The sequence below is a fragment of the Drosophila suzukii genome, unplaced genomic scaffold (assembly GCF_043229965.1).
Source record: "Drosophila suzukii unplaced genomic scaffold, CBGP_Dsuzu_IsoJpt1.0 scf_22, whole genome shotgun sequence".
NCBI lineage: Eukaryota > Metazoa > Arthropoda > Insecta > Diptera > Drosophilidae > Drosophila > Drosophila suzukii.
Window position 1 is genome coordinate 199,677 of NW_027255909.1, and position 18,425 is coordinate 218,101.

General features: G+C 45.9%; 1 protein-coding gene across 3 annotated transcripts in view; it reads left to right on the forward strand.

Annotated features, from left to right (window-relative positions):
• The window catches only part of LOC139354775 (serine/threonine-protein kinase GE16371), a 135,422-nt gene that overhangs the window by 75,952 nt on the left and 41,045 nt on the right, over positions 1 to 18,425 (forward strand). Inside the window, exon 6 of one of the 3 annotated variants that reach the window (XM_070999021.1) lies at positions 14,889 to 14,987. The exons of the other annotated variants lie outside the window; for them this stretch is intronic. Within the exon in view, the coding sequence (XP_070855122.1) occupies positions 14,889 to 14,972 (84 nt within the window). The 3' untranslated portion in view covers positions 14,973 to 14,987. Of the gene's footprint in view, positions 1 to 14,888; positions 14,988 to 18,425 lie in introns of those variants that run through there. 3 annotated transcript variants of the gene reach the window in all.

Genomic DNA, 18,425 nt, shown 5'->3' on the forward strand with positions numbered 1-18,425 from the left:
CTTAGTAAAAGAGTTCTCACTATGGGTTCTGCAGAGGTTACTGTAAACAAAGGAGTTAGTCAAGGTAGTTGTCTGAGTCCAATCCTCTTTAATTTATATACAGCTGAGCTTCACAGCTTAAGTAATGACCATGAGAGTACTTTGTTCCAGTACGCTGACGACTTCTTTCTAGTCTGTTATGACAAAGTCTTTTCGATGGCTGAAGAGAAATTAGAACAAAAAGTAAATAGATTTATGGAACTGTGCAACATTAATAATCTTACTTTTAATCCAGACAAATCAGCCACCATTCATTTTAATTTAAGGAAAAAACCTTTAAGTGTAATAATATTATTTTAAAAAATGTAAATAGCATAAATTATTTAGGTAGAGTCATAAGTTCAAATAACTCGTCTGTTCAGCATGTAAATAAAACGATCTCTAAATCTAATCAAACGAATATGTTTATTCAAATGCTCAGTGGCTGCCGCTTCGGCAGCTTTTGAAAAATACACACTTTCCAAAATGAAAGTTTACGATAACGCCCTATGCGATTCGTGCAACATTAATGAAGACATTTCGCATATTTTGTTAAATTGCTCAAAGTATACACCAACAAGACAGAATTATCCAACACTACTTAAATATAACGATATTTATCGTTTACTTGGAAATGAACCAATTGAAAATTGGACACCGATTACCAGTTTCATTTGGGTTGCTAATCTTAATATCTAATATATCACACTCCACACTGCTCATTTAATACACTATAACACCATTCACGCGTATACCAACTCACAAAATCTTAAAATTAAAATTTCTCACACACATTGATAACATTTTCATCGCTTATCGTTCATCGTCATCATAACATCACCAGAAACTACTGCACGCTATTTACATAGCTGTCCATTTAATTTTGTTTTTCTTGAAATTTAATTTCATACATTGGCGGTGGCGTTAACCCGTTCCAACGGGACGGCCAAATAATTCTTCCCTCTTCACGGAAGGAAGTAACTTAATATATATAAAAAAAAATCGTGAAGTCTTTGAACGACTCGCTGAAGCCCTGCTTCCGTTGCCTGACCTGATCCGCCAGCCTGGTGAAGAAGTCTCTCGGCAGAAGTATATGTGGAAACTATCTTTGAGCTCCGCCCAGGTTTTCCATTGTTTGTTGTTGGCGATAAACCACTTCAGAGCCCTTCCTAACTTCATGTCTAACTCCAAGCCGTATGTGTTGGCGGACCATTCCACCTGCTCCAGGAACTCGAACGGTTTTTCCACCCCGTAGAACCTGAACGACCATTCGCGGACCTGTTTGGCGATCCTTGCATAGTCTGACTGACTGGGTCTCGAGACCAGCGCTGTTATTTTCCTGTCTTGGCTTGATTCTCTCCTGTTTGCCTCTTTTTGTAGGTTGTCAACGTTCAGGGTTGCCACTAAGTTGTCCCCTTCGGCGTTCGTTAACGTGATGCTCGGGCCGGCTTTGTCGTGGTATGTAGCTTCCAACTCGGCCCAGATGTCAACGAGTTGTGGGTCATTATCCGTTTCTGAGTAAAACTCGGATAATGCCTTTCTCATGTCTTCTAATCTGCCGTCCAGGGTGATATTAAGCCTCTGTGCGACATTCTCGAAGTCCTCCTTTTTAAGCCGGTAGATCCACTTCTTTCCCATTCTGTTTAAGTTGCTTTTACTGCTGGGACAATCACGTTGGGCGCCAGATGTAACGAACTGATTTTTGTGGTCTGCTCGCTACGAAATTCGTGCGTCTAGCTCCCACCAAATTTATATAAACGTGACCGCCCAGTAGCTCAGTGAGTAAGCACAGAATTCACTTGGTTGGCCTTGACTCGTCACTTGTGACCTTAGGTACTTCCGACGGTCCTGGTTGTCTCGACGACCTCTCGCCTTTTTGACTCGGTGCTCAAGTCCTGTAGCTCCCTGAAGATCCTTGCAGCTCCCTGAAGATGCTCGCTCGCTGCTCGCCCCTGACGCGTGACTGGTGACTGCTGGTAATGACTCGAACTCGCGAGGGGGATCAGCCGTACGGGCTTAGGGAAGCGTCACCGTTCTCAGACTAGGGTGAACAGGATCACTCCTTTCGACACACCGCCGCCTGTCCCTTGCTCTGTCCCGGATAGTCCCACTGGGGTTTCTGCTCAGCCCGCGCGGACAGTCAAGGCGGAACGCCAAGAAGCTGCCTCGCGCTTTACTTCGCTTCTACGCCTAGTGTAAACGAACGTTCCACACTAGCCTCACTCTTCTGCGTGTTGTCCGGGACGTTTCCGCGTGGCTCGCTCTGTGTTGCGCGGCTTTCGTGATGTGGTGGCTGGCCTGCTGCTGACGCTATCTTGCGCACTGCTCCTGGTGGTGCTGGCTGCGCGGCTGGACGTAGCGAAGCTTTTGGTGCTCGGGGTTCGGGTGTTCGCCGCTCCGGGACCTCGCAAGTCGAAACCGTAGGGCTCTCCTGGACAACTCCACTCGAGACCGTACCGATCCACCGCTCTTCCTTCTGGCTTGTTGTCTTTGGGATTCGGACACGCCGCTCCGGGACCTCGCAAGTCGAAACCGTAGGGCTCTCCTGGACAACTCCACTCGAGACCGTACCTATCTACCGCTGGCTTGTTATTCTCGTTATCCTCCAGGCGTAACACCAGGACTTTGTTGATAGGGTTAAATCGACCGCCTTGACCTAGCCGTGTGATGCCCTCTGGACCTCAGCTACCTGCGTCTCATTTCGGAGATTCCTGGTATCCCAATCCCGAACGTCTCGACGTACCAATCTTGCTCCTTGTAGGCTCCCATGGCGCTGCTTTTCCGACGACTCGACGTGCTGTTGCTCCCTTGTAGACTATCTGGTTGATAAACTGTTCACTTTGGTATCTGATTGATCTTGACGGTTTGACTCCTCGTGATCGACTGATCCAGCTGCCAGGGCCTCCGGAACCGATATTTTTCTTTTGCGCACGGCCCGCTGGATCAATCCACTCCGGGTCCAAAGTCCGTGACTCCTGGTTGACCCACTTGTCCTTCACGTACCGCTTCCAACCGATATTCTGCCCACTGCTGCCCTCCCGCTGATTCCCGTGATGCTTGTGGCACGCCTGTGTGCCACTCCACCGCCCAGATGTGGCACTTCTTCTCCCGGTCCAAAGTTGACGGGAGGGTCCAAAGTACGGTGGAGTTCCGTTATCCCCACATGGCACTCTTGCTCTGGCCGGCAAGTCTCTACTCTCTCCTTATCCACTCCTTGGTCTCTAAACTCTCTGGATCTCCATCCTTGGTCTCCAAACTCTCTCGATCTCCATCCATGGTCTCCAAACTCTCTCGCTCTCCATTCTTGGTCTCCAAACTCTCTCGTTCTTCATCCTCTCCTCACCGCGCCGTTACTACGCGAATTCGTCGCTTATCTGGTAAGCGGCCGGCCATCTGCTGCTCATATTTGTGAGGACTTATTCAACTCCTCACATTCCCCCCTTACTTCGGGAAACATTTAAAACCTTTTCCTACTCCCCGGCGTTTCCTTGCATATCCTAGCCTTCGAGTCCTTGTGTTGCTCCCTCCGATTCCCCCGGCGCTCCTTCGTTGCTTCCCTGATTCTCCCTCGACGCTCTTAACTATATTCAGTTTCTACAGCGCTGGTCATCCTCCTCGTAGCAACTTGAAATCTCCCGCGCCGATATTTCCCATACTTCCACTGGGACATCGATACTCATGGGCTATCGATCCCCAGCTCGCCGCTCATTGCTGCGTCCCGCTGCTTTCCACGGATCCTCCGCCTGGTCACACCATCCGTGCGTGATCGATGTTTCTGCGACTATCGATACCGACGGTGCGGCGTTGCCACCTGCTCGTTGCGATATTTCAACCTTTTGCCGATATTTCCATTTTCGTGTGCCCATCGATCGCACTATCGTCCAGTGCCAATCGATCGCCTATCGAGGCGCCCCCTTCCCTGGCAAGTATCGGCAAAAGGTGATTTTGCAACTTTCCATCTCCCGCACAGCTTCTAACTGATCTGTCTTTTCCATTTTACTTTCTCAGCTCCTTCCAGCCTATGCCGTTCGTTTTGCTTAACCCCAAGTACAATGGCCCCAGCGGCTTTGAACAGCGTTTGACCATCGTTTGCAGCAGGGCTTTTCTACCCGTAGTGAGTTGCACTTTTGGCATTTATTTCTCTTCGCTCGTCGGTTACCATGAATGCGCCTCTTCTGCTGCCGCAAGTAATTCATGTCTAGAACATTTCATTGGATTTGTCTCACGACTATGGGTACGCATTTGCCGTTTGGGGCTGGAATTTTTACACACTGTTTTAAGACAGATATGGCGTGTTGGTTTCTTGGTCCGCTCATCGGTTACCATGAATGCACCTCTTGTGCCGTCGCAAATAATTCATGTCTAGAACATTTCATCGGATTCTTCTCCCCATTGCGGGCACCAACTCAGTCCACTTGGAGAACCGGTCTATCAATGCCAGCAGCATTTGGTTGCCGTGCTTCGAACGCGTAGCCCATGGTTCCTCTGGCATCTGCGTCAGCATTTTCCCAGCCATTTGCATCTGATTCGGATTGAATCTCATGCATGTCTCGCATCCTCGCACGTGGGCTCAGGCGTCTCTGTGCTTTCCTGGCCAGTAATACCGGGCTGCCAGACGTGCTATTGTCTTTCGGCTTCCTACATGGCCAACCGTTTCCCGTAGAGCTTTCGGGACGCACATCTTCCATGTTGCGACATCCTCGCTGCCCGCTCTGTGAGGTATATTCCTGTACAGGGTGTTACCCTCCATCACGTAGTCCGGATACTTTTGCGGCTGGGTCCTTATCTATTCGCGAAATTCCAGAATCCAGCTGCATGCTTCAGAAGCTTCCGCCGCCGACGTCTCCTTGATCCCTCGAAGCGTTTCCGGTAGTGGCTGCCTTGACAAAGCGTCTGCCACCACGTTGAGTTGTCCTTTCCTGTACGCTATTTCGAAGTCGTACTGCTGCAACTTCGGGGCCCATCTGGCGATCCTCCCTGAAGGGCTCTCTATGCTGTTGAGCCACTTCAGCGCCATGTGGTCGGTTACTACTTTAAAGTGGTAACCTTCCAGATACGGCTTAAGCTTTCGGATCGCCCAGACGATTGCCAAGCATTCCTTCTCGGTCGTTGAGTAATTCTTCTCCGCGCCGTTGAGCGTTCGGCTCGAGTAAGAGATTACCTTTTTCGCCTCGTTCAGTTTTCTGGGTCAAGATTGCCCCGATGCCGTAGTCGCTCGCGTCAGTTTGCAATATGAATGGTTTGTCGAAATCCGGGCACGCCAGTACGGGATCTCCGACGATGATGTTACGCCCAAGTTCTGTCGGAGCTCTCTTACTGCTGCTGCATTTACCGGATCCGTGCCTATTCCTTTGCTAGTCACTCAATGACCAAGATACAACAGCTCTTTCTGAAAAATTGGCACTTCTCCGGGTTTAACTCCAGATTTGCCTCCCTTAGCCGTCGGAACACTGCCTTCAGGTTAGCCTTGTGTTCTTCCAGCGAGCACCCGATCACTATGATGTCATCCTGGTAAGCAAATGCGTTCTGCGACATTTCGGGACCGATCACCCGGTCCAGCACTTGTTTAAAGGTCGCAGACGTCGAATGAAGTCCGAATGACATTACTCTCCACTGGAATAAGCCTTTCTCCGGCACTGTAAACGCCGTGTACTGCCTGCTTTCAGTGGGATTTGCCAGTACCCATCCTTTAGGTCCAAGCTGCTGATGTACCGTGCTTCTCTCAGGTGGTCGAGAATATAATTTATTCGGGGCATCGAGTAGGCATCATTTATCGACTTGGCGTTGATTTGCCTAAGGTCGACGCATTGGCCGTCTTTTTTTAACCATCACGATGGGAGAGCTGTATGGGCTTGTTTAGTGTTCTATGTATCCCATCTGGAGAAGATCGTCCACCTTCGCATTGATCTCCCCTTGAACTTTCGGATTCTTGGGGTAATATCGCTGCTTTATTGGTTTGTCGTCTTTCATCGTGATCTGATGCTCTGCCATGTTCGAAGTTCCCTTCATGCTGCTGAAACTCGATAGCTCTGCCTCCAAAAATTTCGTCGTGTCGTCATCTTCGCTTGCCCGTTGTACGACTGCCACCGATAGCTTCTCCTCGAGCCATCCCTTGTGTCGATTCCTGGCCGGTTTTATCACTTCGTGTCCAGCGCACTTAATCTCGGTACCGACTTGTGTTAGAAAGTTCCATCCCAACACCAATGAATTCACTACCCCTGGTAGTATCTGCAGGCTCATGCTCAGTCGCTTGTTCCCGATCGCGATTTCCACCTCCAGCTGCTCATCGATTCCGCCACATCTCCCGTCTGCCAACCTAACTTGGCGTCGTAGCCTCGTGATCTTCCCGAGAGCAACCAGGTTGTCCGCCAGTTCTTTGCTTATAAAGCTTGCTGTTGCCCCGGTGTTGATTGTGGCTTTGTATGTGTATGCTGCTCCTCCTCGATCAGCTTTCCCGTTAGTTTGGAGAGGTAGCATATTGCGACCCCCGCTCGCCTCTCTGCGGCTGAGATCGCTGGGCATTTCCCGCCTGCTGGCAGCATTCGACGATCCTGACTCCTACTCTCCCGCACACCCAGCAGAACAACAGGCGTTGGCGCAGACATCCCCGCGCCCAGTGTCCATGACCGCCGCACTTTCGGCAGGCCTCCTGGGGGTCTGTGATGTGTGTCGTTTCACGTTTGTGTTGTAGTTGGTGGCCTCCAAACAGTGTTTGCCGGCTGCATCTGTTGCTGTTGTGGTGGTGTCCATTGGCCTCCGCGTGGTGCTCCTGTTGCCTGCTGCCGTGGGACTCGGTTATGTGGCGACCATTGGTCGTTTCCCCGTGTGTCCTGGGTTCCTGTCTCTTCGCATCTTCTGCATGTTACATGCATTGGTGATGCCGACTTGGTCTTCGAGAATTTGTTTTCTTGCGCGTACGCTTCCCGCTCCTTTTCGAGTTCTTCATACTCATCTGCTAATATCATCAGCGTGTCCAAGTCCGACACTTTGTACGCCCTAAGAAGGATCCTTAGACTTGGGGTGCAGTTTTCCTTGATGATCCTTGGGGTATCTTTCGCGGAATAATGAAGTCTCCGTCGTCTGCATGTCAATCATGTAGTCTTTGAACGACTCGCTGAAGCCCTGCTTCCGTTGCCTGACCTGATCCGGCAGCCTGGTGAAGAAGTCTCTCGGCAGAAAGTATGTGTGGAAACTATCTTTGAACTCCGCCCAGGTTTTCTATTGTTTGTTGATGGCGATAAACCATTGTTTGTTTTCCATTGTTTGTTGTTGGCGATAAACCACTTCAGAGCCCTTCCCTTAAGCAATTCAGGCATCGCTCGGGGAATCATGTCTAACTCCAAGCCGTATGTGTTCGCGGACCATCGTCTGCATGTCAATCATGTAGTCTTCATTCGCGTGCTGACTGTTGCGTGCAACGGAGGTATTTGAGCAGTATGTGATACTAACCGATCGTACTTTTTCTGTTTTTTTCAAAACAAAAATATAACGAAAGGTATACGTTTAAATACTGTTTATAAATATTTGTTTATTGTTATTGGTTAAATAAATAATCAATTACGGGTAAAGTTACTCCAAGAAAATTGGCCTCCTCCTAGGCCCAGGGTAAAAACCCTTACTCGGAGTTCAGCAACGTTAAAAGCCCAAAATATCGTCCTTAAATAATAAGAAAAAACCTACGGATAAGAATTTAGTGGAATCGGAAAGCGAAGAAGTTGAGATGAAAGAAGTCAATGACCCTGTAAGTCATCCGAGTCCAACCAGCCAATTAAGTGGGTGTGCTATAACGGATCCTGCTAGCAAAGAAGAGAAGAGAGAAAGTGTAAATTTGGAAAACAACGGATACTCGTACAGCAGCGCTCACAGGGGACCCTTTGTGGTCTACATAGACAAAATTGGTGAAACCAATGGCGAAAATCGACCTAGAAGAGTTCCTATAAATCCACTTGAAATAAATGCTGTCTTGCTAAAATTAAATATTAAAGTATTTCTGTAAATAAGATTGGTTATGGGCGCTGCAAGGCTGAGTGCAAGTCAGCAACGGCAGCTAATAGCATCCTGTCCTCTAATCTTAAAAATAATGGTTACGAACCTAAAATTCTTAAGCATTTCATTTTTAAAATGGGTATTATTTTTAATATTCCGACAAAATTTTCCGACTTTGAACTTAAGGAGTACATATCTTCTCCAGTACCTATACAAGAAATAATTCGTGTGAAGACTAAGGACCGAGACAACAAGGATATTTTTAACAACACTCCTAGGGTTAAGATTCTGTTTAAAGGCACTCAAATTCCCAACGAGATTGTCTTTCTGTACACTAAAATTAATGTTAGTCCATTTGTTCCTTTTAGTCAATGTTTTCGTTGTTTTAGATTTAAGCATTTTGCTCAACATTGTAAACAAACTGAGCAAAAATGCAGTAAATGTTCTCTTTCGCATTCAAGAGAGCAACAATGTAGTCAACTCGTTTGTACCAACTGCAAACAAAATCACTCAGCCACCTCTCTTGAGTGCCCTGCTCGTAAGGGAGCGTACGCTATCCAGAAATGTATGACTCTTGAAAATTTATCACGAAATGAAACGAAGATTAGATACCCCTCTCTCTTCCAACTTTTAGATGAAGTCGACACCAACGACTTAAACCATTTCCCCCAGCCAACATGGCAAAGAAAATCGGCCATTCCAGTGTTACAAAATAATACCAAAATAGCTACCCAACAAATATTTGCACAAAACCCTTTTAATAAGGTTGTTAAGAACTCTCTTAGCAAGAAAAACGAAGAGAAAAATTCACGCGACGCTATGATCAGCTGAAAAGCTGCTCTTCGTGAACAAGAGTACACTCTAACCGAAAAGTTTTTCACATTCATTCTAATCCGCCTAGTTCCTCACCCTCTAGTCAACCTTTCTTGGACAATCCAGCTCTTGAATAAAACATAAAATTACATTATTTAAATGACAATAAAAATCGTACAGTATAATATTCAGAGCTTAACTGCTAATAATAACAAAACATTACTAGAACTATTCTTAGTAAACAACTACATAGACATAGCAATTTTATCAGAGATATGTAGTGGTCAGTTTAAATAGAAAGTACAAATACCTATGCTCTTAATGTTCTCTTTATAATTTCCATTGAGTGAAACTTCTGAAGTATAAGACATTTTATGGTTCATATGCAGAAAGCTTCGCCTTGCAAGAGTGCATCGAGAAAACGCTCATATATGATAGATAAGCAATAAGCAGGTAGAAAATCGTATGATTCCTCCGTTATCGCCCCGGCTTGAGTAATTCGGTGTCGGCAGCTCTGCACGAACTCTCAAAAGCTCGGTTGCGAGCCCAAAACTTCTTTAAGCGACAAAAGACAAATTCATTACCGCCGATCGAGTCATTGCGAACACAAGTGCGAACACAAGTTGTCCAAAATCCATTACATAAAGCAACCTCGTGTCACCCGGAATCTATTATTTAATACTCCAATCCGAATAATCGTTCGCATCACCTTACCGGTTAAAAGGGATTAAAAACCAAAGATCTTTCCTACTCGGGAGTTGCCGTCTAAGGCCGTGTACTCGCCTGACCCCTTTGAGGGCCTGATACTTTTCGACGGGGGACTTTTAATTGGAAACAACTAAACCTGGTTTTATTGGCTAGTGGAACCGCAGACCCCAAGCTATCGGAGAGGCTTATTCTTCACGCCGGATCCAGGTCCGGATCAAAGGTCGTAAGCTGCACGTGGTCATGATTACATAAACCGTCAGAGCAACCCCACTAACAAGAAGAAATAGTGCTCCAATGACCCCATAATTGTGACCTGTACTACTCCTGATCGTCTTCAGGGAACCCGGATGACAATCACGCTTCGCTAAAATCAGTTTTGGCCAACACATCGCCGCCTCTCAAACTGTGCCAATGTGGCTACGGGAGTGGCTTTAAAATCGAAGCTGTATGCGCAAGGCAGTTGCTCTAAAACTGTTGCTGCTAAAGATGGACTGCTGTTCGAGACTTTTTTTTTTCTTTTATAAATAATATTTAGATTGTTAGCCTTTACGTTAATTTTGAACTTAAGTATAGTGTCGAGGATGGTACGTGAATAAGGGTATGAAAACAAAATAATGAAGTATATTTCTAGTTAAGAGTAGGCCTTGTTTTACTTATAAATCTTTTTGATTCCCTAATACAGCACTCATCAACCACCGTCATCCTTGAGCTCAACGGTCACGCTTGGAAATTGATACAAAAAGTAAAGAGTGAGTTACAGTAAGAATAATAAAAAAAAAATGAATTAAATCCTCTAAATTATATATATACTTGCGCCCCATTCTTAACTAAAGATACAAAAAATGAAATCCTAATATCCTAAATACATACTATCGTACAACTATTTAGTTCATCTAAATTTTGATAACTTAGCTTATAACTATTTTTCTTTCTTTATAAATATAAAATTATATACGCTAAAAACAATATTGGAAAACTGTGAGAATTACTATGAATAGTTTTGACACTTGTTTGAATTATTAAAATGTACTCTTAACATTAAAATGATCGCCTAATTTCTTTATTTACTCGTCCCGAGTAGAGTATGTGTAGGGCAGTGTTAATATGACTTAAAACTAGAACCTTTAAAAGGGTCATATTAACATAGAATATGATAAAGGAAGGGAGGGTAAAGAAATGGGATAACTAACATCTAATTCCAAGTCTGAAAAAACGAAACACCACTTGGCTATAGTCGATAGCCGATTACAGTTATTATATTTGCCAATCCCACAACTTTTAATAGTCATAAATTCGCAGTCATACGTGTACCTAAAATATTATGCTAATGGGATCGATTGGCATATAGGAGAGTACAAAGACCCCACGACAATCCGGCGAGCTAGTTTGAGCACAGCAAGAGGTACACTTCTCGAAATCCTGTCGATCGTCTGTGTCGTCCGAAATCAATAGCTTTTAGCTGTTTCCTCTACAACATCTTACTTTTTTTTTGACACAGGGAAACCACCCACATTACATAATTGGCGCCCGAACGTGAGGCCTTTGAAACCAGGAGAAAAATTAAGGTTTTAGATACCGCAAATAAAGCTCTTCCAATCCCACCCAAAAACAATAGTATTTTGCAAATAGTCATGCTAAACTGAGTCTGTCCCTTTTAAGTTCTGGATGATATTAACGGATATGCGAAGTTTAATTCAAAATTGGATTAACCGACCTTTATTAATTCAGGGTATAAGTGGATACAAACTCAGTAAGGCTGACAAGGTAGACATAGATATTTAGGTCAATTTTAGTTTGCGATTTTACGTCATCCATTCGGAGTATCAGGATAAGGCGTCCAAACTATAAACCATATATCACCAAAGTTTGTGTTTGTGCTTGATTGAAGGCGTCGTGTGCGGCCTCGGCCCTGTCGGTCCTTCTTGACCGTTGAAGAGCTCTTCTGGCTCTGAGGCAGGTCTTTCTGAGGGTCGCTATCTCCGAGTTCCACCAAGGTACCGGCTCGTGGTCTCTACTGTATGGTTTGCGCATCAGCATCCCTGTCCTACACGCATCCTCCAAGCATGCTGCTATCGCGTCCGCGTTGGTGTTTGCGTCTGCTTCCGTGGAGCAGTGCATGTCGGCGAGGCACCTGCTCATCGCCTCGGCGTTTAGCGTCTCCTGGCGGTAGCCCTTGACTGCTCTGTTGCGGGTTCCTGGTCCTGGCCGTGTGCCCACTGTGCACAGGATTGCCTCGTGGTCGCTGGCCGTGAAGAAGTCGCCGATTCTCCAGTGAGAGCGCCGAACTAACGCGGAGCTCACAAATATGAGGTCTATGATAGACCCAGCACCAGCCCGATTGAACGTCTCCTGCGTCCCTTCGTTTAGCAGCGTAACGCCTAGCGTTGCAAAGGCATTGAGTAGGGTGTGCCCCCTTATGTTGCTGCTGGGGCATCCCCATTCCTCGGCCCACGCGTTGAAGTCGCCTGCGATGATATCGGGGTAACGGCCCCTTGCGTCAAAGGCGATCGTGTCCAAGGCATGGCTAAAGTCCGTCGTGGAGAGGCTAGGTGCTAGATAGCAGCTGTAGACCCACATTTCGCCTATACGAGCTCGGACGAAACCCGGGCCCTTGTGCACGTCCAGATTTGCCGTTTCTTTTGCACAGCCATATCGCGGCCTTGCCCGATGTGTCCGTTATCCAGTCGCCGTCGTCTTTGACTTTGTAGGGTTCACAGGAGTAAGTCCTGCGCAGCCCGGCAGTGATTCAGGTTTATCTGGATCACTTCCGTTCGCGGGGTTTGGCTACGGCTACGGCAATGTGCCCAATCTCTAGGCACTTGTAGCACCTGGGCTGCGAGTCCGTCTCCTTCACCTTGCAGATAGACCATCCTAACTTTATTTTACCCTTGCAGAGAACCGCTTCTGCGTCTCTGCTGGGCAGTCCAACCACTGCCGTCTGGGTGTCTCTGTGTGACGGACGTAGACTCCTTAATTTGACCGATTCGGCATTCACGGCTCATCGCCACCGTCCTTGTCCTCGCGCTTTCGGATAGCGCTCGCACCGCAGTCGCTTCTCCTAGAACCGCCTCAATTCTCTCTTTTATTGCCTCCGTGCTGGTGTCCTCGCTTCTGTTGAGCTCCAGAAGAGGGTTCCCGTTCGCAGTGCGCCTGACCTTGTTTACACGGGTGCTGAGGCTTTGCAGCTTGCCGTCGACCCTACGGGCTACCATCGCTAGGACTTCGCTGTAGGTCTTGCCATTTGCCTCCGCTATAAGGGCGTCCGGGCGGTGAGGCTTTCGCGCCCGCTTTTTTGGAGCAGCCTTTCTCCAGGCGGTGGTCGCGTCCTTTCCATCGTCCTTTCCAGCGCTGCCTCCCGCGGCTGTTTTTTCTCGGGGGCCTCGGTTTTTGGCATGCTCCTCTGGATTTCTCCTCTTTTTCTGCTGGGATCCCGAAGGAGCTCTTCGCGCAGACGATTGCGCTGGTGGAGTCGGGGGCTCTCCCCCGTCTAGAACCGTGCCGGGTTGGCATAGCCTTCGCCACGGGTCTGTTTGCGCCGCGCTGGTGACCATGGGGCCTTGTGTCGCGTTTCGCCAGAACTCCGTTTGAGCGGCGCTGTCCTTTTGAAGACAAACCGGAGTCTGTTGCTCCTTGCTCTCGCTGTTTCGGAGAGGGCCTTTGCATTTGTTGCACTCCGTGGGCTCTTTTTGCCGGTGGGAGTCTCCAACTCGGTTGAAGAAGATCACTGCACCTTCTTGGAGGGAATCTCCGCGAGCTGTTCTGGTCCAGTGAGCTCCTGGTCCGCTTTGGGCCTCTTAGCAGAGGCAGTTCTTTGCCCACCGGTTGGGCTGCCTGGGTCTCTTTGGCGCTTGGCCGCGTCCTGCAACTTATCATCTTCCCGCGTGGACGGCTGGCCCGCGGGCTTTTCCTGGACTGGTGACCTAAGAAGCTTCGAGCTGCTCTTGAACGCTCCGGCTGCTTCCGTACCTTTGTCTTCGTTCCTCCTGCTTAATCTTGGTGCATTCACTGTCGATACGGCCAAGTTCGCCACCGTCTCGCCAGGTTTGTTGTTGGGAATGGGATTTAGGGCCGCCAGTATCCTACTGCCAGGTTGTTTGCATTTTATACCTGCTGCCAGGTGACGTGACTGCCGGCCAATATGGCACAGACGCAGACCACGCAGCCGCCCAGTATGCGTCAGACGCTACGTGGGTTTTTGGCGATAAGATCGGTGTGCGCGGATCGAGGTTTCCACCGGTGGCCGCGAATTTCCCCACGACTTTCCGATGGAGGTTATACCGCCTCTACTCGGTCGCCAGAGCCCCGTTTCACGGTGTACCGCGTTAGCGGGGGGGTTGGCAATCAGTCTGCTCCTTGACCTTTGGCACCAGGAAGACCTCTGCCGTGCAGAAGTGGTGTCCCTCGTTCGGTCCCGGACTCCCTACCAAGGAGTTCGAGCAGCAGCCCTTAGATGTATGCTACTGCTGAGCGCCGATCGACAAGTGCAACCCGTAGCGGGTAGCAGTCGTCAGCTAGCAGCAACGCTCAAATGTAGGCAGTACATTCCTACGCTGGGTGCCGCACCAACATGACATCTACATGTAGGGTCTCGGTCTATCATGGCAGGGAGCTATTGCCAGCTTGCCCTACGATCAGCTGGGTCTGCTGACGTTGTTCAACACTGCTCAGGCCAGCTGAGCGTAATGCGGCGCAAAGCGTGGGAAGCTGGAGAGAAGGTGCAACAACAATATTTACCCGCCATCTAGAATCGCTCAAGAGAATGCTCCTTGGTGCCGCTTGGTTCCTGAGGAATCTCGATGTCAGCCTAGATGCCTTTTGGAGTTCACGGTGCCTTTATGTGCGGAGACAGGTGAGTCCCTGAGCCGCGCCGCTGTATGTGGACGCTGCTGGCCGACATTTTCAGCGGAGCGCTGGATCCCACACCTTCACTCACTGCACACACTTCTTCTTGAGTCTAATAATGTACATGTATGTATGTATGCATAAAGTATAATGTTGAATGTATAATTAGTTGTGTGTGATTGGGGGCTAGTTATTTTTTAACTTAAATAATAATTCTTTCCGAAACTGTCTAGCACTTCTTGAATTCTTAAAAATGTGTGGTAAATTATTCCAAAGCTTAACAGCCCATGCAAAGAAGTGGTTTTCTCGAGGAGTAGTGGTTTCTTGTTGGTATTATATTATTAGTTCTGGTTGGCTGTGTAAAGTTGAGGAACGAAAACAAGTAATTCGGTTCCTTGGTCGTGACTATTTTGTGGAGAAGAATCGGTTTAGATTTTTTTGGATTTTTTTGCTCAATTGCTTACTATTTTAAGTTCAGTATTAATGACGTCAATACATATACATATACAATATATATTCAGATATACAGCTATAGGGACGGCTCACATACATATTTGCATATCGTCAGCATACATCTGCACTTCACAATTAGACCAGACCAGTAATGTGACCGAAAACAGTAATGTTCCAAGGACCGACCCTTGGGGGACACCGCGCTTAGTAAATAGAAAGCCGGAGGTCTCAGACTGCTTTACAAAAAATTGAGATCGGCCCATTAGGTATGTTCTTATCAAGCTTATAGCTTGAAAAATTGTATAGTTTTTCTATTTTAGTGGAAAATGTCGAAAGCCTTACTATAGTCTAGCAGTGTATGAAATGTAACTTCCCTATTATCAGATTTCATGCGAATATCCTATGAGACTTTTAAGATTGCTGTTTTACAACTAAGGTTTTTCCAAAAGCGATGTTGTCGTGTATTCAACAGTCAATTATCGTGAAGATACATATTAATTTGTGTGGAGACTAGTAGCTTAAATGCTTTAGATAAAATGAAAGTATAGATATCGGTCTATATTCTCCCTTTGTTTTTGGTATGGGAAGTAGTTTGGCTGTCTTCCAACATTTTAGAAATGTAGAAGATGTTATTGCGGTATTTAAAATGTGTATTTTGTTAAGAGTAGCCGGGGGACAAATACTAGTAAAAATTTTGAATGTATATTATCGAGACCTATTGCACTTGATTTTATTCTTAACATGGACTGTAGGACATCACAGTTGTTGTTTGGCAATGTACGGATTGTTAGTTTAATCAGGTACTTAAGGTTGTGATTTTACAAGTGTGTTATTTAATTCACCAGCATTAATATGGCAAGCTGTCTCTTCTCGTTGTTTTTCTACTTCAATACTTGTAATATTCTTCCTGAATTCTTTTCCAGATGACTCATTATTAAATTTCTGTTGATAGAATTTCCTTACAGCTAACCAGAATGACTTATTTACTTCTATTCTGAAGGAACTGTATTGCTTATCCAAGTATTCTGTTTTGTAGCGTTTCCACTTTCTATAGGTCCTATCACACGCATTTATGGCATTTCGTATTTCCGTGCTAATCCATGGGTGAAGACTCGGCTTAGAAACTCAATGTTACTGTTAAAGAATTCTAACTGTGAATCAACATTGGGAATTGTATACAATGCTTGCCAGTTAAAAGAGTTAAATTAGTTTGAGTATGGTGGTACAGATACCTGGTCATATGAAACGATTTTACTTGCGCCATCCACGAAAAATGCGTGAAGTTAGGTTTGTGAGGATTTTGAAAAATGGGTAGGAAATGTGACATTTGTTCGCCGAAGTCGGAGGGATCATAGTTCTGCGCAGAGACTAGATTCAGTGAAAAGATTACTGTTGAAATCACTGGTTAAAGCAACATTTTTGTAAGTCCCTGTTAGGGCAGTCAAATTGGCAATTAGATCTGAGTAGCAAGTAGTACGATTTGGTCTATAGGCAAAGCCAATAGGAATGTATTAGTTCCTCGTACTTCTACAAATAAGTATTTTATTGCACTCTCTAACGATTGCTGATACATAAATTTTCATTTAAATTGTTTACGGACAAAATGGCAACACTACCGGCATGATTTACTCTATCAGAACGAAACAGATTGTAATCAGCAAAACGAATATATGAAATACTAATATCGGACGTGAACCAAGTTTCGGAAACACAGATGATATCGACTTTTGAATTTTCGAAAAGGTACCTGAACTCATCGATCTTATTAGTCAAACTTTGCGCGTTTATGTGACATACTTTCAGACCAGTTGTTTGTTTATAAAGAATTCTGATAAATGCATGGCTGTTAAGGTTTTAATTAGGCTCGATTCAAGGCAAAAGTGATAACAATATGAGTATTTTGAATTGCTAAGGCCTGGAACAGCACACAGAACCATACATAATATAACAAAAATACGAATTGCAATTGAAAGTAAATTTAAATAGAGCTAATAATACTTTAAAATTAACATTTAGAACATTTAGACGAGCTGCATTAACGAAAAAAATAAGGTGTCGCTCCTTCCTTCGTTGAGTCAGTTTCAGCAGGTGTTTTATGCAGATCAGGATTAATGTCGTAAAGGGCCTTCATGTTGTCAATGTATAGGACCTTATTACTGCCCGTCTTCTTTACGTGGACTGTTGCTCGACGAGTAAAGACAGCCGATAGGACCTTCAGACGATTCATGTACATGGCTGTTTTAAAAATTTGTTTTAGTTAACTGTTCGTTCAGATAGATTGGAGTGGGCGAATCTATACCAACGTAACTTAGACAAGCTGGCTTTTCGTTTCACGCCGTAGTGGACCCACGGTACGCATCAGGTTGTCTTCAGGTCTTATCTTCAGGTTTATCGAACTTGATCATTATTATGGGGTCAACAATAGAATGACCGTTTCTAGGGGGTTTCATCCGGAAGATATCTCGAAGTCTCGGGGTAGGAGTAACTTTAAGGTTTAAGCAATAGGTGTGAAATAATGCCTACACACCTTCGCCTTGATTAAATGGTACCCCATGAAGGCGGAGATCACAAGCTACCCTTTCATTTTTCTGAAACTCAGATGCAGATTTTAGGCGGGTCTTGCAAGACCCGGATTTCCGCGACGCCACTCTCCAAACGCTGAACTCTTTTAATGAGTTCCGACATATCACAGTTAATAGCGTCTAGCGTAACAGTAATTTTGGTCGTGATGCGATTCTCCAGTTCAGCCATATGGGTTTTAAAAGAGTCAGTTTGTTCAGCAAGCTTCTGTCATATTTTTTTCCAAAGCCCATCTGCTGGAGGACTTAACTCAGTGGAAGTTTTTTCCAGGTTCTCTTAGCTGGCGGTGGTCGCATGCTTAGGCAGTTAGAATTTAAAAATGGTTATATTTGATGAAAAATAAGTTAGCTGCTACAGCGTGAACTCTTTTAACAGTCACACTTCAGCGGTGGTGTGATCGTGCAGTGTGAATGGCGACAACAACTGACCTGGTTCATTCTAGTTCTTGGCTTTGTAGTGTCACGCTTTCTGGACTCAGGAAAGAGTTTTCCGCCTTTTGTTTTTCAACCGCTTTGAGTGGTCTTCAGTGATTTGAGTTATTGTTTGCGAAATTATACATTTTCAGATTGTGCTCATTTGAGTTTAAATATTTTTGCGCTTGGTGTTTTTTCTTTATCCGTCTTCTACCAGGGAATAAGGGGGCCGATAGAGCGGTCAACAATGGGCAATTGTCCCGAGGACTCTAAATCTGGACCCACAGTCCAGTCCGTATGGGATATTATCGCATACACAACTAGATCCCAATCAGGAAAAATATAGTATGGAGAAATTTGGAGCACACCGATCCCAAAATCGCGGGGAATTCCAGGCTGAAAAACAGGCCTCTCAGGAACAAATAAGGGTCGATTGACACACCCTATTGATGATTGGATCGGTTAGTGCATGCGGGCTGGATTTCTGGATTTGATGAATAGCAGCTTCGACAACGTCGTCAACGGGTTCAGTTGTTTCAGGGAATTGAAGGGGTCGAGCAAAATGATCAGGGCTTTCCAGCGATGAGCTTCTGGCAAAATTGTGGACAAAAT